Source organism: Taudactylus pleione, unplaced genomic scaffold (genome assembly GCF_031769625.1).
Source record: "Taudactylus pleione unplaced genomic scaffold, aTauple2 ptg000226l, whole genome shotgun sequence".
NCBI classification, from domain to species: domain Eukaryota; kingdom Metazoa; phylum Chordata; class Amphibia; order Anura; family Myobatrachidae; genus Taudactylus; species Taudactylus pleione.
In genome coordinates this window covers 600,918-627,186 of record NW_028284628.1, presented here as the reverse complement: position 1 = coordinate 627,186, position 26,269 = coordinate 600,918, and the positions used below count along the sequence as shown (strand labels likewise).

The window sequence follows — 26,269 nt, the reverse complement described above, 5'->3', positions numbered from 1 at the left end:
CAGTGTGTAGTGTAAGGGTAGCAGTCTCTTCCTCTCCTACATACAGTGTGTATTGTAAGGGTAGCTGTCTCTTACTCTTCTACATACAGTGTGTATTGTACGGGTAGTGGTCTCTTACACTACACACTGTATGTAGAAGAGTAAGAGACCACTACCCTTACTCTCCTACATACAGTGTGTATTGTAAGGGTAGCGGTCTCTTACTCTTCTACATACAGTGTGTATTGTAAGAGACCACTACCCTTACACTACACACTGTATGTAGAAGAGTAAGAGACCGCTACCCTTACACTACACACTGTATGTAGAAGAGTAAGAGACCGCTACCCTTACAATACACACTGTATGTAGAAGAGTAAGGGTAGTGGTCTCTTACACTCCTACATACAGTGTGTAGTGTAAGGGTAGCGGTCTCTTACTCTCCTACATACAGTGTGTATTGTAAGGGTAGTGGTCTCTTACTTTTCTACATACAGTGTGTAGTGTAAGGGTAGTGGTCTCTTTCTCTTCTACGTACAGTGTGTATTGTAAGGATAGTGGTCTCTTACTCTTCTACATACAGTGTGTAGTGTAAGGGTAGCTGTCTCTTACACTACACACTGTATGTAGGAGAGTAAGGGTAGCTGTCTCTTACACTACACACTGTATGTAGGAGAGTAAGGGTAGCTGTCTCTTACTCTCCTACATACAGTGTGTAGTGTAAGGGTAGCTGTTTCTTACTCTCCTACATACAGTCTGTAGTGTAAAGCCGCGTATCCACTAGGCGATTAAAATGAGCGATAACGACATCGTTATCGTTCAATCGCTCATTGATCATTCACAAATTGGGCATGAAGGTATCGAAATTTACCAGCGATGGAGGTGTTTCCTACAGACACCTCCTGGTGCATTTGAATATTAGATGGAAGTGCACAGACACTTGTGTACTGCTTTGCAATTCAACCTCTCTGAATCGGGCCTTTTGTCAAGAGTAAGGTGAGAAGTAGAGTGTTAAATATAAGGGATGGGTTGCTGCGAGATAGTTAAATGTTGATGGGGAGGACAAGGTAGTAGACGGCCAGTATAATGAGTAGGGATAGAGCAGAGAGTCCAGCAGCAACCCTGTCCAAACCTGTGACCACTACAGGAGCCTGGTCAGACTGTAATTACAGGCTACATAGACATATATACTACACTACCAGCTAGACCTGTTATTCCTAATAAATTCCTGTCCAGGTGACACTACTACAGCCCAGCGCCTGCCATAAATAACAAGGAGTTAAACCCAGGAAACCCATAAACAGTGCACTTTGATTAGAGTGGAGTAATGACTAAAGGTCCACAGACCGATCCTTGCCAATGTACATGCGGCCTCAGACAATGATTTTTATGTATATTTAGCAGATGATTATATAACAGGCACCAGGTACAGACACTAGGCAATGAATACTAATAACTCTTAAAGGGTGTGGTTAAGGAAGCCAATCCCGGCCCATTTTTGTAATCGCTGGATTCAGGATTGAAAAAAATCTCAATCCCGGGATTGAAATCCGGCCTACTGAAGTAGCTGTAACTGACTGACATACACTGACTGCAGGGGGACAGTATCAGAGCAGATCAACATGTTCCCAATATAACATTCCCCAAATAATTGAATTGCTCCCATTTTCCCCCGCAGGACCAAATAAATCCCACATGCATTTTCACTACAGGGAAAAAAAACCACATTCGTGATTCATTGCCCCAGCCCCCGACTGAAGAATGACCCTAACCTTGCCTGTCAGACGTCTCACTGTGTCACTTCAACTTGCAAAGCCAGAGACGTCGAATCACACAGTGGAAGCAGAGGAGCTCTGCCTCCCAGTCACTCCCTCCCTCGCCAGTCTCGGCCGCCACGTCCTTCACTAGTAGTACTGTGACAGTTGTCTACAGTGCACGGAGTCTCTCTGTGCAGATTATAAGAGTGCAGTGCACTCTGTGGGGGCTGGATTGATGGACAGGCATGCGGCTATGTGACCTATGATATCACGCAGCAGCATAGCCGTTCATATGTCATGTCACAGGCCAGGAGTAATTAGCTAGGACTTCAGAGACTGTGCTGCTGATGAGGACGCTGCACCCACTGTTAAATAACCCGAATTACTTGGACTGAACCCTCCAATCCCGGGATTAAAGTCCCAAGACTTTTTGGGGCTAAATAATGGGATCCCGGGATTGGCTTCCCTATGTGTGGTATGTTCTGTCGACATTGTCGTTATGTCAGCGGTGTACATTCAGCCTAGGGATGTGCAGGCTCGGATAGGTTCGAGTTTGCACGTGGAGTTCGGATTTTTCCCTCCAAAAAAACGGAACTCAGAAAGAGGCAAAACGTCATCTTGCACGGACGAACATCATCATTCCTGGACTTTTGTCCAGGAATGATGATGTTCGTCCATAATTTTTCCACTATTTAAACCTTAATCCTACCCTACATATGGCACTAAAATGTACTGTTGACATTGTGACCATATCAGCATTATGTAATGTTGATATAACGTCCATGTTAACATTATCTGACTGGATACCCTCTTAAATAGGATGAATTACAAAAGCATTTTGTGGGGGATACATTCTGTTATCCCCCACAAGGTCCTTCTCAGTTCCCCTCCTGTCCCTGTAGCCCAATAATACAATCGCTCCTTTTGAACAAATCTAGTTATTTAATGAAGGAGGCACGAGGAGGGGATATCTAGTTATTTATCACTGAGACATGAGGCACAGAGCCTCATTGATGTTCTCTTGCCGATGAACTGAAACACGACATTCTCATGGATATCACATCGGCTCACAAATCGGCAGACCCCCTTGTGTGTAGGTGACAGATCCACTTTATCACCTCGCTCCTCTTGCAGGATGGTCCAACAGCTTGGAGTGGACTTTGAGAAGCGGATCGAAGGATCTGGGGATCAGGTGGATACGCTGGAGCTGTCCGGAGGGGCCAGGATAAACCGCATCTTTCATGAGCGCTTCCCCTTTGAGCTTGTAAAGGTAATCTTCTTATTCCTGATGTAATAACTCTGTATACACAATGTCTTCTAAATATCCTCTAGCCCTATCCAAATAAGCTCTGTCGCTGGCTGCAGCTGTTTTCAATGATGGTTCAGAAAGGGCTTAAGCCTTAATGACTTTGACCTGTTTTATTTTCCCCATCTTTCTCCATATTGTTATTCATAGTTATTAATGACCAGCCCAGAGTTGTCATAGAAATTCCCCCATACAGAATATGTCAGAGTAGTACTTTTAGTCTGGGCCTCCCAGTGTCGCTCAGCAAATATGTTTCTACTTCAGGGTCCATAGGGGGTCCACAGGGTTGACCTTGGGGTATAGCTGGATCTGTATCCACGGGCACCACGCAGTTAAAGCTTTGCTGCTCCCAGGATGCACTTGGGTCCGTCCTCCTCTATACCCCGTTCCCGAGCCACAGGCACCTCAGTTTTAGTTGGTGCCCGGCCGGAGTCGGGTCACCCTGGCGCGGTGGGGCTGCATAAGCAGCCCCTAAGCTTTATTTTTAAAGAAGATGGCAGATTTTATTATTTTATTTTTTACTCTTCAGAGCGGCAGCATCAGACTGTCCATCTGGACGTCTACGCCGACGCTCCTACAGCCCCGCTGGCGCTGCGACGCCGGTACTGATCCGGGGATTGCAGCGGGACCCCGGAGTTAGTGCTAGCGTGGCTCCGGGACCTCCCACAGACTGCTGCCGGACACAAGGGGCCAGGTAAGCCGCGTGCAGCGCTTCGCGCTGCGCGCGGGGGAAGTTATGCAGTCTTTATGCCGCCGGTCTCTGGGGACAGACCGGCCGCGCTAGTAGCGGTGGCGGGCTCCCCCCTCTGTCGAATACCCTGCGTGTCTGCTGGACCACCAGGGTGTAAGGCCGGCAGGGACACGGCGTCCCTGGGGTTCCATTACTAGCAGCCTTCCCTGCTTGAGCGGCTCCTCCCCTCAGCCCAGCGCGCCTTCTCTCAAGCGTGCTGGCGTCGCTGGGCTGTGCTCTCTCGGCCACTCCTCCTCAGAGCTCTCCGGCGGCCATCTTCCCAGGCAGCAACGCAGAGCTCCCAGGCAGGCTTCCAGTGGACCGGTCCCCCTGCGTACCTCACCCCTGATCAGCACAGTGTTCGCAGTGCTATAGCCCTCCCAGACACTGAATCTGGGAGGTTGATTGTAGCTGAAGGTGCAGTGAGTATAACTTCCTGCATGGTATGTGACTATTGCTAGTGCTGCTGTCTGTGCTTTTTCTACTTATTGTCTGCTTTTTACCTATCCCTTTCCTTCTACGGCCCGCAGGTGCGTGGGGGAGGGGTGTTCTTTCTGTGTACCTCACTTTTCTACTTCAGGGTCCATAGGGTATCCACAGGATACCTTGGGGTATAGGTGTGACGTCAGTCATCGGGCACCAAAGAGTTAAGCTTTCAGCCTCCCAGGATGCACTAGGTCCCCCTCCTATACCCCGCCCCCGAGCCAAGGCACCTCAGTTTAGTTTGGTGCCCGGCTGGAGTCGGGTGCACCTGTCGGAGTGGGGGCTAGAAGAGCCCCTGAAGTTTTCCTGCATGCAGCTGTGGCTACACATCTGGATGTACAGCATGGACAGTCAGTCCTGACGTCCATGCTGTCTTCCCTACACCCCCGCCGGTACCAGAACGCCGATACCGATCCGGGGATGCTGGTGAGCATCTGGGGTCACAGCTAGCGGTGACCCCAGATGTTCCGGACCATGGCCGGATTCAAGGGGGACAGAGGTAAGCAGCGGGGTCCCGCGGTGGGTCCCCGCTGATCACATGGTCCTGAGTCCCCAGGCAGGGGGCTCCCTGGGGACTGGCTGCAGCGTGGAGCCAGGCGACCAACCTGCGCTTCAACTACCCCCTGGGACAGTGGACCGCAGCAGAGCGGTAGCGCTGCGGCATCCCAGGGGTTAAATGCATGCCAGGGGAGCGCGCCTTCCCTGTCTCACAGCCGGCGCCTCCCCCGCTGCACACAGCCCTCTCTGCACGCTGCAGACTGGTCCTGTGGCAGCACTCCTCCCCCAGGCCAGCATCCTCTCTGCTCCTCGGCGGCCATTTTCCTCTGAACGCATGGTGAACGCTGCTGGAAGCCTGGACGGAAGCATCGTGGTCTGGGTCCCCCCGCATACCTCTTCTCCGATTTGGGTCAGGTCTGTGTATGCTGCGCTGTGTCCTACCAGGCCCTGTGTCTGCGTAGTTAGTTGATCAGCGCTGTTAGTGCAGGAATTGATATTTCTTTGCATTGTATGTGACTGTGCTAGCGCTGCTGCCTGTAACTTTTCTTCTAAACTGTCAGCTTTATTACTATCCCTGTTCTTTCTTCTAAGCGCGTGCGGTGCTGCAGGGTGGTCTCTCGCCTATTTGATATATAATTGGTGAGAGGGGTCACATACTTGGTGCCATCATGTCTGAAAGTGATTTTCCTCTCCGGCTACAGTGTACTACGTGTAAAGTACCGTTAGCGGAGGGGGAGGGTAGCGCGGAGGGCCTCTGCCGGCAGTGTTTGTCTATGGCGCGGCCTCTTACGGTTACAGCACCGGTACAGGAGCCGCACTGGGCTTGTTTCGCTCAGGCGCTTACAACCTTGGTGGGCCAGTTAGCTCCGCAACCCGCGTTTACACCGATGGGTTTGTCCCAGCAGTCAGTGGTGTCGTCACCCATGCATGGTTTCCCACGACAATTGGTGGTACCCCACAGTCTCCCTATTTCCCCGCTCCCGGTTTCTCAGGAGCCGGCGTGGGTTAACTCCCTGACGAGTTCTGTACAGCACTTGTCGGATGTGTTGCAAGGGAAGTCTGTGATCCGGCCACATAAACGGCTGGTGGCGTCTCTGTCGGCTCCTTATGAGGATGACTAGGGGACGTCTGATGATGGGGAGATTCTGGATCCTTACGATCAGGAACCTCTCCATACTAAGGACGCTGACGCTAAGTCCAAGGTATATATTCCTGGACTTATTCGGGCAGTCCGCACAGCCTTGGTGATTGAGGACGAAGTTCCCCCAGCCTGGCAAAAGATACCAGCCGCAGAGGCGCCTGGCGGTGGCTCATCCGTTCGCGGATAATTATTTTGCAAAGTGGGAATCTCCTCCACAGGTGGATTCTCACGTGACCCGTCTTGTCCGTAGTGCCACATTGCCGATGCCATCCATGTCCTCCCTTAAGGATGCTACGGACCGCAAGGTGGAGATCTGCCTGAAGTCCGCTTATTCCCTTGCGGGGGGGGCAGCACGACCGGCTATGGCCATTTGCTGGGTTGCCAGAGCGATGGAGCGCTGGGCGGATTCATTAGAGGCATCTTTTGATTCCGACTGTCCGGCCGAACAGGCGGAGTTGATTGGTAATCTCCGTGATTTGGCCACTTATATCAACGAGGCGGCCTTGGACATTAGTACTCTGGTGTCTAGAATTTCTTCAGCAGCGGTGGCTGCTCGTCGCACCTTGTGGCTGCAATCCTGGAAGGCGGACGCAGATTCCAAAAGGGGTCTGGAGGCGTTGCCGTTTACCGGAGAAGTTCTCTTCGGTCCGGATCTGGATAAGATTGTGGCCACGCTGGCGGCAGCCAGATCGGCTTGTCTCCCGTCGGCCGCTGCTCCTTCTGGTTCTGGACCATCGTCCTTTCGGTCATCTAGGGCCCAGGGCAGGCCCAAACCACAGTCTTTTCCTCGACAGGCTGGCCCTAAGAAATCGGCCAAGCCCCGGAAGCAGGCATGGAGTACCAGACGTCCGACCCCCAAGCCAGATGACAAGCCTGCGGCCTGACGGTCCGGGCCTCCCTTTGGGGGATCCCAAAGTGGGAGGCCGCCTGCTGCAGTTCGCCCAGTGTTTGTCGGTCACTACGACAGACACTTGGGTTCTCGAGGTGGTTTCCCACGGGTACGCCCTCTCCTTCCGGCACAGACCCCCGGCTCCATTCTTCACCACGGGTCTACCATCAGACCGGAACAAGGCTACGGAGCTGCGGAAGGTATTGCACACTATGCTCCAGGCTGGAGTTATAGTGCCTGTTCCATTCTCCCAGAGGGGCCAGGGTTTCTATTCAAATCTTTTTTTGGTACAGAAACCCAATGGGTCGTATCGTCCGATTCTCAACCTCAAAGCACTCAACAAGTCTTTGCGGGTACCGAAGTTTCGGATGGAGACCCTACGGTCCATCATTCTGGCGCTGGAACCTGGGGACTACATGGTGTCATTGGACATACAGGACGCTTACCTGCATGTCCCTATTCTTTTGCGCCATCAACAGTTCCTCAGGTTTGCAATCCGCAGCGACCACTTCCAGTTTCGGGCGTTACCTTTTGGCCTGGCGACAGCACCACGTGTTTTCACCAAGGTGATGGCGGTCATGGCGGCTTCTCTGCGGCTGCCGGGAGTCCGCATGTTGCCGTACTTGGACGACCTTTTATTGGTGGCAGGATCTCCAGCGCTCCTTCTACGCCACTTGGGCCTGACCATTGCGCCACTGCAACGGCACGGCTGGATAATCAACTGGCAGAAGTCCACTCTAATCCCGTCTCGGAGGATTCTGCACCTCGGAGCCTTATTGGACTCGGAACAGCAGAGGATCTTCGTGACGGAGGAAAAGATCTCTGCTTTACAGTCGAGGGTGCGCAGTTGTCTGCTCAGTCGCCGGGTGTCTCTACACTCGGCGATGAGGTTACTGGGCTCCATGGTGTCTGTGTTCGACATGGTGGAATATGCCCAGTTTCACTCCAGACCTCTGCAGCACCTGATTCTGTCCAAGTGGAACGGGCTGCCGCAGTCTCTGAAGTCCCAGACAATTGTGCTCACCCCGGAGGTTCGCCTGTCCCTTGCCTGGTGGTTACAGACGACCCATCTCAGCGGGGTACGTCCGTTCTGGGTTCCAAATTGGGTCCTGTTGACAACGGACGCCAGTCTTCGGGGCTGGGGAGCAGTTTCGGGTCCACACTTGTTCCAGGGCAGGTGGACGCCGACAGAAGCGGAGATTCCAATCAGTATCTTGGAACTCCGTGCGGTCTTCAATGCTCTCCAGCAGGCACATCGGGTTCTCCAGGGTCGCCCGGTACAGGTCCAGTCGGACAACGCTACCACCGTGGCCTACATAAACAGGCAAGGAGGAACCCGAAGTCGGGTGGCTCTCGTGGAGGTCTCTCGGATCCTGGTATGGGCGGAGCGCAATCTTCCGGCCATATCAGCGGTCTTCATCCCGGGAGTGCTAAATTGGGAGGCGGACTTTCTAAGTCACCAGGACGTTCATCCGGGGGAATGGTCCCTGCACCCGGACGTTTTTCAACTGCTGGTGGACAGATGGGGTCTTCCAGAGATCGACCTCATGGCGTCCCGGCACAACAAGAAGTTGCCGGTGTACGGGTCTCGCACAAGAGACGAAGGGGCGTCTCTGGTGGATGCTCTGTCCGTCCGGTGGACGTTCCGGTTCGTATACCTGTTCCCTCCGGTCTCCCTTCTTCCACGGGTAATCCGGAAATTCAAACAGGAAGGAGGGACGCTCCTGTTGATAGCTCCCGCGTGGCTCAGACGGCACTGGTTCTCAGACCTTCAGGGTCTGTCCGTGGACAGTCCTCTGCAGTTGCCGCTACGACCGGACCTTCTGTCTCAGGGTCCTTGCCTTCACCCGGACCTGACTCGGCTGTCTTTGACGGCGTGGCTGTTGAGAACGGCCATGCTGAGGTACCGGGGGTTTTCCAGCTCGGTAGTGTGTACCATGTTGCGAGCTCGGAAACCGTCTTCCGCGAGGATATACCATCGCGTGTGGCATATATTCTTCCAGTGGTGTCGACCGAGAGGTTATGCACCGCGGGAGTTTCGTCTGTCTCGGATACTCGCCTTCCTACAAGCGGGACTAGATCATGGGCTTCGCCTTGCTTCCTTGAAGGTACAGGTTTCGGCCCTGTCTGTCTGGTTTCACCGTAGGATTGCTACAATCCCGGATGTGCGCACCTTTATGCAAGGTGTTCTCCGCATTCAGCCGCCCTTTGTTCCACCTGTGGCGCCTTGGGATTTGGCTGTGGTCCTGAGGGCTCTCCAAGGACCGCCGTTTGAACCACTGGGCTCAGTGGATCTTAAATGGCTGACAGCTAAGACTGTTTTCCTTCTGGCTATTGCTTCGGCCAGACGTGTTTCTGATTTAGGGGCTCTTTCTTGTTGACCCCCTTTCTTGGTTTTTCATGGGAACAGGGCAGTACTCCGCACTCGGCCCGAGTTTCTTCCCAAAGTTGTTTCCCAGTTTCATGTTAACGAGGAAATCGTTGTTCCGGCCTTTAACTCACCGGGTCTTTCCGTGGGTGAGGCCTCTTTGGATGTTGTGCGGGCCTTAAGGACTTATGTTGACCGCACTTCTTCGTTTAGGAAGTCGGACGCTTTGTTTGTCCTTTATGGCTTCCGTAAAAAGGGTTGGCCTGCCTCAAAGCAAACTTTGGCAGCCTGGATCCATATGGCTATTTCTGAAGCTTATCTTCTTGAAGGCCTACCGGTTCCTCCTTCTCTGAAGGCTCATTCCACTAGGTCTGTGGGTCCTTCGTGAGCAGCTCGTCGTGGTGCCTCTGCAGTCCAGATCTGCAAGGCTGCTACGTGGTCCTCTGTCCATACCTTCGTGAGGTATTACAGGTTTGACACCTTCGCCTCTCAGGATGCTTCCTTCAGGCGGCGGATTCTCCTTTCTGCACAGGAGCTTCCCCACCCTTAAAGGATACTGCTTTGGGACATCCCCAAGGTATCCTGTGGATACCCTATGGACCCTGAAGTAGAAAATATGAGATATGGTAAGAACTTACCCTTGTTATCTCTATTTCTACGAAGTCCATAGGGTTCCACAGGACTCCCGCCCTATCGCACCTGTGCTGCAGATGGGCTTTGCTCTGGTCACCGTTTTTTTCCGTCTCCCTCTGGTGAGAGTGTGATTCTTGTGTGTGTCCAGATCTTTTTTCTCTCTCTTCCTTCTCCTCCTCCGGCCTATGGCTTGGTAACTAACTGAGGTGCCTTGGCTCGGGGGTGGGGTATAGGAGGGGGACCCAGTGCATCCTGGGAGGCTGAAAGCTTAACTCTGTGGTGCCCGATGACTGACGTCACACCTATACCCCAAGGTATCCTGTGGAACCCTATGGACTTTGTAGAAATAGAGATAACAATGGTAAGTTCTTACCATATCTCATATTATATAGATCAAGGTATTTGTGAGGTCCGTCACATACTACGGTGTGCTACTCAGTACCAGATTGTGGGCTGTTTGTGTTGCATACTTGGGAGTGCGTGGGTGTTATACGCCTTACCTCGTTTCGGTGATGCACGTTTATTGCAAAAAGTTTGTGTCATGTCTGATGAGAATGAGCGCTCCGAGGCTCCTGTGTTGTTTTCCTGCCGACGCTGTTCGGCAGGGGTTGACGGGGCAGATTTGTCTCAGGACGGTCTGTGCGGGCGTTGCCAGCTGGTGCCTGGTCCCTCTAAACCCCCGGTGGCGCAGGATCCTCCGTGGGCGATGTTTACGCAAGTGCTGGCGTCGATAGCGGACCGGCTTGTGGTCCCGACTGCGGCCCCTTCTAGGGCGTTGCCCCAGCCTACCCTCCCCCGTTCCCCAGGTGTGACGCGTCTGGTGCAGTCTCCTCCCGGGTCTCAGACTGTGGGTCCTTATGCGGGTTTGCCTGTTTTTGTGCAATCTTCCACGGTGCCGCAGCAGTCGATGGTGCCGTTTCAGGGGTATCCTAAAACGGTGCCCCCTCCCTGGGTGGATGTCCTCTCCAGCTCTGTTCAGAGCCTGGCGGCTTCGTCATCGGCCTTTCAATCTATGTTGCACAGTGATTTGCCCCCACGGGCGTCCAAGCGACCCGTTCCGGCTTCACTGGCGGACGTGTCTTCGGATGACTGGGAGATCCATGAAGACTCTGACTCGGATGCCGGGGCCCAGGAGGTGGAGGCTAAGTCCTCCATTAATGTGCCGGCATTGGTTAGGGCGGCGTGGGCCATCCTTCATATTGAGGAGGATGCGCCGGCTCCCACGTCAAAATACCCTAACTTTAAAAAGGCCAAGGTAACTTTGACGGTTTTTCCCCTGTCTGACCAGTTAACGGATCATATGGCAGGGGCCTGGCAGTTGCCCAGCAAGAGATTCCAACCGCAGAAACGGTTGGCTTCAACCTATCTGTTTCCTGTGGCTCATTGCAGGAAGTGGGAAACTCCGCCTAATTAAAAGCGCTACGCTGCCTTTGCCGTCGATCTCCTCCCTGAAAGATCCCACGGACAGGAAAGTGTCTCTACTCTCTCTCGGGGGGCGGTGGCCCGTCCGTCCATGGCCATCTCTTGGGTGGCTAAGGCCATCGAGAGTTGGGCCAACGCTTTGGAGGATACCTTTACGGAAGATGCTCCGGAGATCCAGAGAGCGTTGATAGGACAAATGAGGGATGCAGCTTCCTACATTGGGAAAGCTTCGTTAGATGCGAGCCTGCTGACCTCTCGGGTGTCGGCTGCAGCTGTGTCGGCGCGTCGGTCCTTGTGGCTGAGGTCTTGGAGAGCGGACTTCGGACTCCAAAAAGGGCCTGGAAGCCTTACCTTTTAATGGGGAGTTGCTTTTTGGTCCAGACTTGGACAAAATTGTGGATACGCTGGCTAAGTCTGAGGCAGCCTTCCTCCCTTCGGCTTCTGCACCTTCCAAGGTACGGAGCTCTGCCTTTTGGTCTTTTCGGGTTCAGGGCAAGGCAAAAGATCAGTCCTTCCCGAGGCAGTCGGCGACCAAGGCCGCTTCTAAGCCCAAGAAGCAGGCCTGGAGTGCCAGGCGCCCTTCTTCCAAGCAGGAGGATAAACCCTCTGGCTGATGGGGCTGGCCTCCCTCTGGGGGACCCCAGAGTGGGAGGCCGACTTCTTCTGTTTGCCCAGTGCTGGCACGATACCACCACGGATGCCTGGGTTCGAGAAGTGGTCTCCCAGGGGTACGCCCTGTCTTTTCGGCACAGACCGCCCCGCCAGTTTTTCTGCATGAGTCCTTCTCAGGATACGACCAAGACCTTACAGATTCAGGTAGCTATAGAATCCTTGCTGAAAGCAGGGGTCATTGTTCCCGTTCCTCAATTACAACGAGGGACGGGGTACTATTCTCTGTTTCTGGTGCAGAAACCCAATGGTTCTCATCGCCCTATCCTCAACTTGAAGTGTCTGAACAAATTCCTCAGAGTTCCCAAGTTCAGGATGGAAATGTTAAGTTCCATCATTCTGGCGATGGAACTAGGGGATTACATGGTGTCTCCGGATATCCAGGACGCCTACCTCCATGTTCCGATAGCACCTTCGCACCAGAGGTATGAGGTTCGCTATCCTTCAACACCACTATCAGTTCCGGGCGCTACCCTTTGGTCTCTCCATGGCACCGAGGGTGTTCACGAAGATTATGGCGGTCATGGCTGCACATCTTCGGAACCAGAATGTACGGCTGCTGCTGTATCTGGACGACCTCCTGTTGCTGGCGAGCTCCCCGGAGGTACTGCTTCAACATCTCCACCTGACGATCGCTTGCCTGCAAGCTCACGGGTGGCTGATAAATTGGAAAAAGTCCTCCCTGATTCCATCTCAGCGGATGGTTCATTTGGGAGCCCTGCTGGATTCTCGTCAGCAAAGGATCTTCCTGACCCCGGAGAAGGTCTCCTCCCTGCAGCTGCGGATACACAGTTGCCTGAGCAGTTGCCGCCTGTCGGTCCATTCAGCTATGAGAGTTCTGGGCTCCATGGTGTCGACATTCGACATGGTGGAATTTGCCCAGTTCCATTCCCGGCCCCTGCAGGGGCTGATTCTATCGGAATGGAACGGGTTACCTCACCGGATCCGCTCTCAGATGCTGGTGTTGTCCCCGGAGGTTCGGCAGTCTTTGGCTTGGTGGCTTCAGACAGTTCATCTGGTCGAGGGGCGCCCCTTTTGGATCCCGGACTGGGTCCTGCTCACGACGGATGCCAGTCTTCGGGGTTGGGGGGCAGTGACCGGCTCGTTGTCACTTCAGGGTCGTTGGTCTGCTGAAGAAGCTCTTCTTCCCATCAACATTCTGGAACTGCGGGCAATATACAGGGCCCCTGCAGTCGTCCGGTCCCGTTCTTTACGGAAGGGCGGTTCAGGTGCAGTGCGACAACTCCACCACGGTGGCATATATCAACCACCAAGGAGGAACTCGCAGTCGGGCAGCGATGTTGGAGGTGTCTTGCATCCTTGCTTGGGCGGAGTGTCACATTCCAGCGATCTCAGCAGTCTTCATTCCCGGAGTCCTCAATTGGGAGGCGGACTTCCTCAGCCGTCACGACGTGCATCTCGGGGAATGGTCGCTTCACCCAGAGGTGTTTCAGCTACTCGTGGACAGGTGGGGGCTGCCGGAGCTGGATTTGATGGCCTCCCGTCACAATCACAAGTCAAGGACAAGAGACGCAGGCGCCAGTCTGGTAGACGCACTGTCGGTGAAATGGACGTTTCACCTGGCGTATCTGTTTCCTCCAATATCCCTACTTCCTCGGGTTCTGCAGAAATTCAAGCAGGACAGCGGCACGTTCGTGCTGGTAGTTCCGGCGTGGCCCAGACGTCCTTGGTACTCCGATCTGAGGTGCCTCTCCATCGACGCTCCGTACCTTCTCCCTCAGCGTCGGGACCTGTTGTCTCAGGGGCACTGCCTTTACCCGGATCTGGGTCGGCTGTCTTTGACGGCGTGGCTCTTGAGACAGCTGTCTTGAAGTCTAGGGGTTTCTCCAGTTCGGTCATTGGTACCATGCTTAGGGCACGCAAGCCTGCTTCCGCACGGATTTACCATAGGGAATGGCGCACTTATTTTCAGTGGTGTGAATCCAGAAACTATGACCCTCAGGTGTTCCGGGTTTCCAGAATCTTGGAGTTCCTTCATTCGGGTTTGGACCTCGGCTTACGCCTGGCCTCTCTGAAGGTTCATGTGTCTGCTTTGTCCGTGTGGTTTCAGCGACTGATTGCTACACTACCGGATGTTCACACCTTTTTCCAGGGTGTTCTCAGGATCCAGCCTCCCTTCGTGCCTCCTGTGGCTCCTTGGGACTTGGCGGTGGTGCTACGGGTCTTGCAGGGTCCTCCTTTTGAGCTTCTTGAGTCGGTGGACCTCAAGTGGCTGACGTTCAAGACCGTTTTTCTCCTGGCGATTGCTTCTGCCAGGATGGTGTCCGAGTTGGGGGCGCTTTCCTGTCTCCCCCCTTTTCTGATTTTTCACCAGGACAGAGCGGTGCTCCGCACTCATCCTGAATTTTTGCCCACAGTGGTCTCAAAGTCACCTGATCTTTCAGCTGGTGAGGCTTCCTTAGATGTAGTCCGGGCACTTAGAATCTACGTGGACCGCTCTGCTTCGGTTAGGAAGTCTGATTCATTGTTTGTCCTCTTCGGTTTTCACAAGAGGGGTTGGCCTGCCAACAAGCAAACGTTAGCCCGTTGGCTTCGTTCAGTTATTTGTGAGGCTTATGCACAGGAAGGTTTACCTGTGCCAGCCTCTGTTGAGGTTCATTCCACTCGTTCTGTGGGTCCCTCTTGGGCTGCTAGACGTGGCGCCTCCGCTGTTCAGCTGTGTAAGGCGGCCACTTGGTCTTCAATTCAAACGTTTTTTGAGGTTCTATGCGTTTGACACCTTCGCCTCTCAGGATGCATCCTTCGGGCGCCGGGTGCTCCTTTCAGCACAGGAGCGTCCCCGCCCGTAGTTGAACTGCTTTGGGACATCCCCAAGGTCAACCCTGTGGACCACCTATGGACCCTGAAGTAGAAAACAGGAGATATGGTAAGAACTTACCTTTGTTATCTCTGTTTCTACAAAGTCCATAGGGTCCACAGGGCGCCCGCCCTGACGCACCTGGCTTCATATGGGCTGTGTGGCTGGTCACCGGTTTTCCGTCTCCCATTTCTGTGAGTATGGTTTCTTGTGTGTTCCAGTCTTCCTTCTCTCTGTTTAGTCTCCTCCTCCGGCCTTGGCTGCTTACCAACTGAGGTGCCTGTGGCTCGGGGGCGGGGTATAGAGGAGGACGGACCCAAGTGCATCCTGGGAGCAGCAAAGCTTTAACTGCGTGGTGCCCGTGGATCCAGATCCAGCTATTCCCCAAGGTCAACCCTGTGGACCCTAAAGACTTCGTAGAAACAGAGATAACAAAGGTAAGTTCTTACCGTATCTCCTGTTTTTTCGGATCATTTTGTTCTATTGCTGAGCAGTGACTGCTTATTCTGCTGAGAATCTGAATTATTTTTCCTCTACTAATCTATGTATACTCTCTCTCTGATTCTCCACATTCATTTATACATCTAATTCCTTTATTACCTACAGCGTTATTGCCTGTAACCTTCAATTATACCCTCTATTGCAACCCCACCTCTGGCTCCATACCTTTCCCATGGCGCTCTAAAATGTCTGCATGCAACCTTGACTCTCTAGAACTGTTTCCTTTCCCCTGGCTCTAGAACCGCTGCCTGCTGCCCCTCCCGTGGCTCTCTAGATTAGCTGCCTGCAGCCCTTCCCCTTGCTCTCTAGTTTAGCTGCCTGCAGCCCCTCCCCTGGCTCTCTTGGACCTCTGCCTGCAGCCCCTCCCCTGGCTTTCTAGTTTAGCTGCCTGCAGCCCCTCCCCTGGCTCTCTTGGACCTTTGCCTGGAGCCCCTCCCCTGGCTTTCTAGTTTAGCTGCCTGCAGCCCCTCCCCTGGCTCTCTTGGACCTCTGCCTGCAGCCCCTCCTCTAGCTCTCTAGTTAAGCTGCCTGCAGCCCCTCCCCTGGCTTTCTGACCTCTGCCTGCTTCTCCTAATTATATCTAAGTGGCCACTTTCTTTGTGTTCTGTAAAGATGGAGTTTGACGAAAAGGATCTACGGCGAGAAATCAGCTACGCCATTAAGAACATACATGGTGTAAGGTAAGTGTGATCAGGGCTCAGATTTTGTCCTCCTCCAAATCACCGTGGTCACATTGCACCCTTTCATTCCTCTACTGACACGTCCCTGTCTTCCCATACAGAACGGGTCTGTTTACTCCCGATATGGCCTTTGAAGCTATAGTGAAGAAGCAAGTTGTGAAGTTGAAGGAACCTTGTCTTAAATGTGTGGACCTGGTCATCCAGGAGCTGATAAACACTGTGAGACAATGTACAACCAAGGTAGGAGCCTATCTGTTACTGTGAGGCTCTGTATGTCCACAGAGGAGCTACTGTCCCATCTCACTTTAGTTTATATTTTCAGCCCATGTATCATCTTAAACCTGAGCAATGTAAAACCGAACTAGTCCTTACCAACATCTGCTTCACTGCCCTTTTCCAAGTTCAACATGTAGCAATATTTCTTTAAGATGCAAATTTGCCCCAAAGGAATATTAATTATTGTGTGACATAGGTCAGAGACAGGACACTAACTGTATTAGGGAAACAGGTAATTGAGAACAGAAGCTGTTAAAGCCTCATGATCTATTTATCCTACATCTAATATGGTAATAATGGATTATGCTGAGTCCTATATTCGCCACGCAGTCGTCATGAGTGGGGGTTGGCGGTAAAGGTCTCTGCTTCAGATAGATCTAGATGGGCTTAATGCAAATTTGGGCTTCAGAAGTATAGCATGCCACTAACACCATGCCGTCCACTTTCTGCCATGTGCTAACTCAGTGCTTCCCAAACCTTTTCGAATCACGGCGCCCTAGAGTAATAGCATTTTTTCCATGGCACTCCTGGGCCAAAAGTTGTTGTTGAGAAATTCAGCAAATTCAAGTAAATTGTGCTTATATGTCACCTCCTTCGGTTATGTGGTAGTTGGCAGGGCTGCACTTCTTTTTCTCCACATATTTTTGATGGGCAAAACCAGTGCTAATGGCTGCCGAGCACACTGACTAAAATTAATTTTATTTGGTACTGGACCACCAACCTGAGGCACCCCAGGATGCCCCAGCACCCAGTTTGGGGACCACTGTGCTAACTTAGTCTGTGTCATACAGCCGTTACACCCCCCTGCATGGGAGCAAATTTCCCCTGGGTGGTTATTAAAGGGTTAGTTACAAATTATTATGGTAGGGCAACAAGTTTGAGGAAAATATTGGTCTTTTTGATTTATATTGAAGACTTTATATTGTAAAAACTCTCAAAGTGTAAGAAGTTACAAGTTATGTCTTCCCTGTCGTTTTAAGAAACCGAAACATTAAAATACCAAACTGAAATCCTCAGAGTAAAATTTTTACTATAATATGCGTAGCTAAACATCAAACTAAACAAGCCACATATAAAACATTTTTTTAAAACCCTTTCCCGGCATTAGTACTACGGCTGATTGCTCAGTTTGGCAGTGTCCGAATACGTAGTTAGTGGGTCCTATGCTGGCTGGCCTCTCTCATGATCTTAGTGCCACATAAGGTAGGGCCTAGTCTAGAATTAAGCCCCTGGCTCTTGATTAGTTGGCTGAGGCACTCTTCAAATTGGGTGCGGACTAGAATTTCTAGCCGTGAGTGGTATCATCAAATGGTCCAACATTATGGAGACTAACCAGCAGAGGTCCTAAGTAAGTGTAAAGCAGCGTATCCACTAGACCAGTGGTTCTCAAACTCTGGGCCTGATTCAGACCCGCTCGCAAGCGCTATGCACTCGCAAGCGGGTCGATGGTGGCCCAGTGTGCATGCACACGACAGAGCCGGCTTCGTCATGCGCATGCGCGAGACCCAGATAGCGACGGGCAAACCGTCGCTCCGGGTCTCGTACCAAAGGGGGCGTGCTGTCGATGTTGAGTGACAGCACGCCCCCTCTGGTGGGCGGGCCAGGGGAGTGGCTGACCAGCCGGAGGCCTTCCCATGGGAACGCCTACCGTCTGGGGCCGGCCCCACTGACATCACAAGTGATGTCAGTGGGAGTATTTTCGGCACTGTTAGAGCTGAAAGCACTCTGGGGCTTGCGGCAACGAGAACCTACCACAAGGGTCTCATCGCAAGCGCGATGGTCTTGACCATCGCGACCATCATCATAGCCGCTCGCTATAGCTGTGGGTTGCCACCCACAGCTATGCGAGCGGCCAGGAGGACGCTCTAAAAAACCAGAGGGCCGGCCCTGATTCAGAGCGAGCGCTCTGTCAGAGCGTCCGGCTCTGAATCAGGGCCTCTGTCCTCAGGACCCCAGATAGTTCACGTTTTCCAGGTGACCCAGCAGGTGCACAGGTGTTTTCATTACTCACTGACACATTTTAAAAGATTCACAGGTGGAGCTAATTATCTAACGTGTGATTCTGTGAGGAGACCTGGAAAACATGCACTGTTTGGGGTGCTGAGGACCGAGTTTGAGAACCTGTGGACTAGACGACAATTGGACGATTTGAACAATAAGTTATCGTTCATCGTCCGCTATTTCATCCAGTGCATATGCCATCAGTGACCAGCAAAGCGCACTCCCGCTGGTCGTTGACGACATCTTTCATTGCCTGTTCTTGCAGGGCAAACTGACGATATAGTCAGGTTCTGCAAGTACGGGGATGAAGGAGGGTGACGTCACTGAATAATATCGTGAATGATATAGTTCAGTGTGGGTACTCAATGCCGTTAATGACATTGAGCACATCACTGCCGGGGAAACACTAGACGATATCGGTCATTGAGCATATAGTCTAGTGGATACCCGCCTTACGTATCTGGACACTGCTGATTGATGCAAGCAGGAGAGGAGTTCTGGGGGTACATTTACTAAAGGTCAATTTTTGATTTATGTAAAATAGATAATCGATCAACATTGATGTTGTTTCGGAAGCTAGTTCAAACATTTACTAACAGACAATTTTTTTTTTAAGTATTAGTGAATGTTTGTTTTAGTCCCAAAAACATTGTTTAAAATTGACCTTTAGTAAATATACCCCCTAGTGTAAGGCATGAGACTTTAAACAATAAGTTTACCCATTTGAAAAATAATTTAATATAATATTGTCACATACCGAGTCCCCCCTGCATGTTCCTGCTGGGCACACATTGTAAAATAGTACTATTTCTCTTACACAAGTAGAGATCCAATGAAGATATGGTTTAAGATCCTTTTTGATCCACCTAGTAGAGGAGTTCTCATAAGAATGTTTGCAGCATTAGGACATGGGGCCGAATGTAACAGACTGCGGGGCAACCTTGTGTTGCCGCTTTAAATTGATCTAACTCTCCGAAATCTTGTGACTTTCAGAATCCCGGATTACATTTGGCCCAAGATGTTAGATTTAGTTTGTGTATGAGGTTATATCAGTCACTTGTTTGCCCCCGCACCCTTCTCTCTCTATCGTCTACTAACTGTATCCTATTGTTTTACTGTCTGTCACTCCTTCTTTTTCTTCCCTCTGCTTTGCTCCTCCCCCCCGCCTGTGACATCACTGGGTCAGAGGGCATCGCTTCAGGCAGAAGGGTAAACGTCCAATAATTTATCTCCATTTGAGAGTGTATTCAAATCTGGTAAATAAAGATGTATGTATCAATACATTGGTGTGCTGTGTGATGGGTCAGTGAGTTTTATAATGTGTCCGTGTGTGGGGGAAAAAATACAGCCCTGGTGTATCTCTTGGTCCACATATATCTATGGCAAGCACAATGGTGACATAATGATCATGTATGCGTTTCACTATTTGGAAGAGCTGGCTGCAAGGTGCGTTGTCCTGTACATATCCTTAAGCAAAGTGTACATATTACCTATATGCAGTGGGTGTATCGTCATGGTGATGCAGCCCGGTCCAAATGCACAAATGTCATAATCGTGAACTCAAAATCTTTACTCTGCTCTTGTAGCTGCAGAATTTACGCTTTTAGCGGAAGCTGCTGCTAGTATCCCAAAATAAGCTACATATCACATTGGAGTGCTTAACTTGTGCCATACCTTATTCCCCTGATCCGCCCCTCCAAGTGCCCAGGGGCAGCGGTATGTCGCAAACACCAGCGCACGCTGTAAAACTAACTTAAAACTACATGCACGCTAGTGACAACACTGAGTCGTGCAGAACGTATGGACGCTGCATTGGTGTTATGGGATGAAATGCACACATGCTAGCATTGCAAATGATGGACCGCCTTGTATAAATAGGGTAGATTAGTCACCGGCCTAGGACTGAGACAGGCTATAGTTCCTGTATGTTATGTGATGATACGCATTTCTTGACCACACAACGCAGATTTCCTGCATTTGTACCCCCAATCATGATCTATAACTACACCTGATAAGACATTACTGCCATCTTACATGCATACGATGAAAAGGAATCCCTGTGACCTTGGTTGTTTGGTCTGCATATTTAGCGGGGGGCTGGATGAACGTATGTGAGGGATGGGCATTAGGTGCCCCTCCAGCTACTGTGGGACTACACATCCAGCATGCTCTGCCACAGTTCTGCTATCTGAGCATGCTAAAACTTTGGTAGGACATGCTGGAATATGTAGTTCCACAGCAGCTGGCGGACTGCTTATTGCCCACCCACGACCTACAGGGCCTTCACCTCTGTTGTGATACATATATTTCCATCATAGAAACATCTGCAGTATTATCTCACTATAGCGGTTAGTCTTATTTAATCTGTTCAGTGCTATTCTGCTTGTGACCATTCATTTGAAGTGCTTCCGTTGGGCTCTAGTTAATCACTGGCATTAATCCCAGTCTGCCCATCATGGGATATAATGTATTCCCTGAATCCACACATTTATTATTTTGCTGACTGAAAGAAAGCATCAATGTCTCTCTTCAATTTCACTTTTATCTGAGCTCAAGCTTGGATGACGTCTAGTGAGGGCACCTCACCCAGACCACCTGTGGCAGCCTCCAGCTTCAGCACTAGCAAGGATCTGTGTGTTTTGTCCCTTGCATGCGATCCCAGAACCCCCCCAAAAATCAGCTGTCTTCCAGTCTTTGTCCATCATAACCCCCATTACTCTCCCATCTAAAGGGGTGCGTGTGCTGAATGCACTGCTCCAATGTTCAAATGCAAAATTCCTTAAATGGGAGAAGATTGGTGTTACACTATTGAGAACTAGCTGGTTACATTTTTGCCTAAAACATATCTTTGGGCAAATATTTTTATTTCTTTTTTTGCCTGAATATACCCAGATATTTATACCAATATGCTACCAAAAAGAAAGTTCTATCTCTAAATATATAGATAATCTATTTGGGTAGAAAGTTCTTTCCAGTGAAACTATTGCTAGACTAAAAAGCTGGCGATTACGTTGTTTGTATGGCTGGGACTGGATTTAGGAATCCACCCTGGAAAAGATTGTAGTGACAGAAGTAGTTTCTACAGTGGAGGTAGTAATGCAGTCCTCCGCGATGTGACTCAGGACCAATGTGATGCCTCATCTGTGGCAATATGCCTACTCTTATTCTTCCTCACGGAATATCCAGATAAGGCTACTTGCCATAGTGAGCAGTAATCTGCAGATCCGGGCATCGAGGCGGTATGTCGCAGAGAATTGAAGTGTTAATTACCAGACACAGCAGCAGAACCTATACTCTGAACTGAACACATTTATATATACTCGCTGCATCCCCAAATACAACTTTTATTGCTCTGTATATATTTGAACGTGTTTCTCAAGTTGCTTGGTAATGTATGGTGCAATATGTAGTACGTCCTAAGTGTAGGCCACCTATTATCAAAATGTATTTTTTACGCCAGTTTCACAACTTCAGTCATTACAGTACAGGTTTTAAGGATATCCATGTTTCAGCACAGATGACAACCCATTTAGGCAGAGTTTTTTTCAAACTTCTCTTACTCCTTTGTGTATGACGCTTCCTACACAAATAAACATTCAAATACAATCGAGCTTTGGGGCTGATTCAGCAGCAGCACGTACGTGTAATGCTGATCTCAGTTTCCAGATTATCGGGAATCTGTGCATGACCCGATTTGCGACTGTGCAGAATAGGTCCTGCGTGATCGCACGCAGATCTTTTTATGCATTTAAGGGGCGGAACGGGGACGGCTGGCGTTCCCGGAAAAACGGGCGTGTCCACGCTGTTTTCCGGGAGTGGCAAGGCCAGGGACTGCGTCCACGGACGCAGTTTCCTGGCCTCGCATGGCGACCAGCCTGAGTAAGCTGAGGCTTACTCAGCTGGCTGGCGGCCCAGCACCGTACGATCACTGTTGCAGTTCTAGGATCGCAAATGCAGCTGTCTACACCACCTGCTGCATTTACATATTGGCAAGGACGGAATTGCAAAGCTGCCTGAGTCTCATGTAATGGGATCTGGAATCAAGCATGGCTATCCTTAAAACCTGGACTATAACGGTGGAATTCTGGAAAGTCTTCTTTACGCGATGAGGCCTCCCCTCCAGCATTGCAGAATTATATAACTTTTCAAGAAAATGCACGTTTAGTTATAGCTACTAAATTGTACTTTATTTTGTATCCTCTTCTTAATTGTTTATTGCTGGTCGTGTAACTATTGCATTTATGTATTGAGGTTTAATAGTGTATAAATACTTAATTGTTAGTTGGATACAGGCTCCTGGCAGCACTCTATAATAAAGCATTTGTGTTGCTAGCAGTAACCAATGAGATGTTTGCTTTCATAGGATGTATTAGATCTGTTAGCTATAGGCAATGCCATCTCACCTGTTTACATAAGCGCACCCTAGTGTATGTAACCAATGGTTTATGACTAGTGTGATACTCCCTTTGTAAGATTTTAGGTGTGTGCTGGTCATGTAATGTCCGGCCTCTCTGTGTCCCATCATTTCACTCATGCATGCTGCATGCATGCAAGGAGATTACTGGGACTGCTAATAGAGCCAATATGTCTAATGTTATTAGGTGTGTAGGAAATAAGATTGCAAAAATTGTGCACTATAGGGACTATGTTTCTTCCCCATGCAGCTGGCTTCCTACCCAAGGCTCCGAGAGGAGAGCGAAAGGATTGTCACAACGTACATCCGGGAGAGGGAAGGGAAAACAAAGGAGCAGGTAGGAAATAACTCAGTGGTAGCATTCCTAGAGCACACACACACTTATTGCGTGCGGCAGGTACTGTGATGTCTGGCTCTACCCTCTTATCTGTGTCAGGCAGGGGTGTGTTGTCCATGCCACTTCCATGTGACGTTCCATTCATACCAAAGGATAAATTGCTGGGGAGTGGTAATGACAACATCTCCGACATAATCTTTAAGCACAGTTGCCAAACGTGTAGTTCTACACCAGTCTTATGTAATGGGATATAATTTAATGAGTGTAGTTCTGCAGCAGTCTCATGTAATGGGCTGTATACAGCTACTGAATGTAGTTCTCCACCAGTCTCATGTAATGGGCTCTATACAGCTACTGAGTGTAGTTCTCCACCAGTCTCATGTAATGGGCTGTACAACTACTGTGTGTAGTTCTTCTCCACTGGTCTCATGTAATGGGCTGTACAACTACTGTGTGTAGTTCTTCTCCACTGGTCTCATGTAATGGGCTGTACAACTACTGAGTGTAGTTCTTTTCCACTGGTCTCATGTAATGGGCTGTACAACTATTGAGTGTAGTTCTCCACCAGTCTCATGTAATGGGCTGTACAACTACTGTGTGTAGTTCTTCTCCACTGGTCTCATGTAATGGGCTGTACAACTACTGAGTGTAGTTCTTTTCCACTGGTCTCATGTAATGGGCTGTACAACTACTGAGTGTGGTTCTTATTCGGTCTCATGTAATGGTCTGTACAACTACTGAATGTAGTTCTTACTCATGTAAGTGTAGTTCTCCAGATGTCTCCAAATAATAATCTGTACAAATAAAATAAATGTTAATAAACAATGGTCCTAACTGTAAGTTAGTATTTGGGCATTATAGAGTGTATTAATAAGGTACCTGATGCCAGCTTACCCTTTTCTAATTATGAACCCATGATGGTCACTGTTATAGTAGTGGACCCATTATCTTATCATATCTGAGGGTATGGTAGACAATAATTACAGGTAATCTGCTGTAACTGGGGCTTCCTCCATCACCAGTTTAAGCCCCTCTCTTCTATGCCCACAGATCCTCCTACTAATAGACATCGAGCTGTCTTACATCAACACCAATCATGAGGACTTCATCGGATTTGCCAAGTAAGTTCCCGGGCCCCAGAGGTCACCATTATAAGCAGCTCGCCTAAGGCTCCACTATGACGACTGCATGGAAATGGCCTCCGTCTTGTTTTGATAACCGTTTAGTTGGAAACCGTAAAGGAACTAAAATATTGAGTGAGAAAGTGGCTCACCAGTTTACATTTAAAAAAAAATAAAATAACTCTTTTAATTTGTTTTAAATTAAAGAGAAAGCATCCAGAACATTTGTCAACATTGGTGCATTGCGAGAAGGGTTGTGGTGTGTGTAGCAACTAGTCAGACTTGTATTTTGTGCAATTTAGGAAAAGCTGATCACTTGTCAGTCCATGCTTCAGGCATAAACACGCAGGAACTTGTAGCAGTGCTTGCTCTGTGCTCTGTCACCCTGAGAGGTAACAGAGCTATATATAAATAGCATCCTCGTGCTATGCCGATGTTACCGTGGCTTCAAACACCGTATGTGGTAGCATAAAATGTAAATAATTTCACCCATCGTCACTTTTTTTTTTCCTATTCCGATTGTTTGCTTTACTGTTTTAGCATTATGTTGAAAGACAAACAAAAACAAAGGATACCAGTTTAGGGGAAGAGGGGTATAGTGAGGAAGCAGCCTGGTTAGGGATTGAACCAGTGGCATCACTGATGTCCTTTGTAATACAAATGGTAGGAGCAACCATTTTGTGGCCTGAACCAGTTTTCTGTCTCCTTAGAACCTGTGACAATACTCAGGCTCTTCACATCGCAATGTTGTCCCTGGATCTTAGGGAATGGGCATGGCACATGCTCACAAACATTGGCACATGTCACAAAGTGGCTGCCGCTATGGTTTTTTGGCTGATGGGTACACTTTAATGGACTATATGCTATCACTTTAGCCAGTGGTTCTCTGCCATTAATGGACGAGTGGGAGCCGATAGTTTTGTTTTTTCTTCTTGACTGGACAGAGTTTAGCCCCGCCCTGCTGTGGCCTCTAAGCCCTGTCCCCGTTTTTGATCTCAGCAGTTGTGGCCATTGAGGGGTGCAAACCATCGATGGTTCACTATAGAGTGTTTTTTGTGCCTTCGATGGTAATCACTGATTGGAAAGTCATTAGTATATACGTTTTTTTTTTTTTTTTTTTAAATGCACATTTCTTCAGGGTCCATAGGGCTTCACAGGGAGACCTTTGGGGTGTAGGTGGTGGTTGAGGATTGGGCACTGCACAGTTAAAGCTTTCAGCTCCCAGGGTGCACTGGTCCAACCTCCGTTTCGTTGGTGCCTGGCCGGAGTCGGGTGACCATTACGCAGTGAGCTTTTCCTGTTGAGCGAGCAGCAGCAGACTGTCCACAGGACGTCTGCACAGCCACTCTGTCACCCCTCCGGACGCCGCAATGCCAGCTTCGGCTGGGGATTTTGGCGAGCATCCCGGGGTTCTCGCTAGCCGGCCCCGCGGACGGACCCAGACTGCAGCCCTGACACAAGGGAACAGGTAAGTCGGGTTATCGCTCGCGGTGACCCGCGGATTAGCAGTCATACCTCCAGTCTTAGGCGACAGACAGGAGGAGCTGAGAGTGAATACAGGCTTTGTCCACAGTGATCCACTAGACCACCAGGGTACATATGGAGTGGTGGTTAAAAATCAGCATGTGGGGGTCGGCTTTCCCCATTAAAGTGGCCCCTCCCCTCAGCTCAGGGCACCATTCCTCTGAGGTCTCGCTTCCCTGAACTGCTAGCCTCCTCCAACCACGCCCCCTCAGAGGTCACTAGCGGCCATTTTCTCCAGGCTCAGTTCTCTCAGGGAAACGCAGGGTTCGGTCCCCGTACATACCTCTCCCTGGAGTCAGGTTATGTAGCGCTATAGCCTACCAGATGTTGAGTCACTGACCACAGAATCTGTGTAGTTGATTGTAGTGCTATTCTGCAGTTATATTGTATTTCTCAAGTGTATGCAACTTATGCTATTTCTGTCTGTCTGTTTATTTCTCTACACTTTCCCTTTTTTTCCTGACTTTGCCCTAACATGCAAGTGTATTCAGGGTTTTTCCCAGTACCTCACATCTCTACAATAAATGTATTGGTGAGGGTTGTCACATACAGTTGGTTACTGCGCAGTGCCATATTTGTGCTGTGAGCTCCTGCAGCTTGTCCAAGCCTAAGACAGGATCAGTATTTCTACTTCAGGGTCCATAGGGTATCCACAGGATACCTTGGGGTATAGGCGATGCCGGCAGACATCCAGGCACCACAGAGTTAAATTTTCAGCCTCC

General features: G+C 50.1%; 1 protein-coding gene across 5 annotated transcripts in view; it reads left to right on the top strand.

Moving 5' to 3' along the window:
- Positions 1 to 26,269, top strand: part of DNM2 (dynamin 2) — a 114,252-nt gene that overhangs the window by 37,992 nt on the left and 49,991 nt on the right. For all 5 annotated transcript variants that reach the window (XM_088479041.1, XM_088479039.1, XM_088479038.1 and 2 more), the window contains exons 8-12: positions 2,871 to 3,006; positions 15,807 to 15,874; positions 15,976 to 16,114; positions 22,816 to 22,902; positions 23,953 to 24,023. In XM_088479041.1, coding sequence (XP_088335167.1) covers positions 2,871 to 3,006; positions 15,807 to 15,874; positions 15,976 to 16,114; positions 22,816 to 22,902; positions 23,953 to 24,023 — 501 coding nt within the window. The remainder of the gene's footprint in view (positions 1 to 2,870; positions 3,007 to 15,806; positions 15,875 to 15,975; positions 16,115 to 22,815; positions 22,903 to 23,952; positions 24,024 to 26,269) is intronic.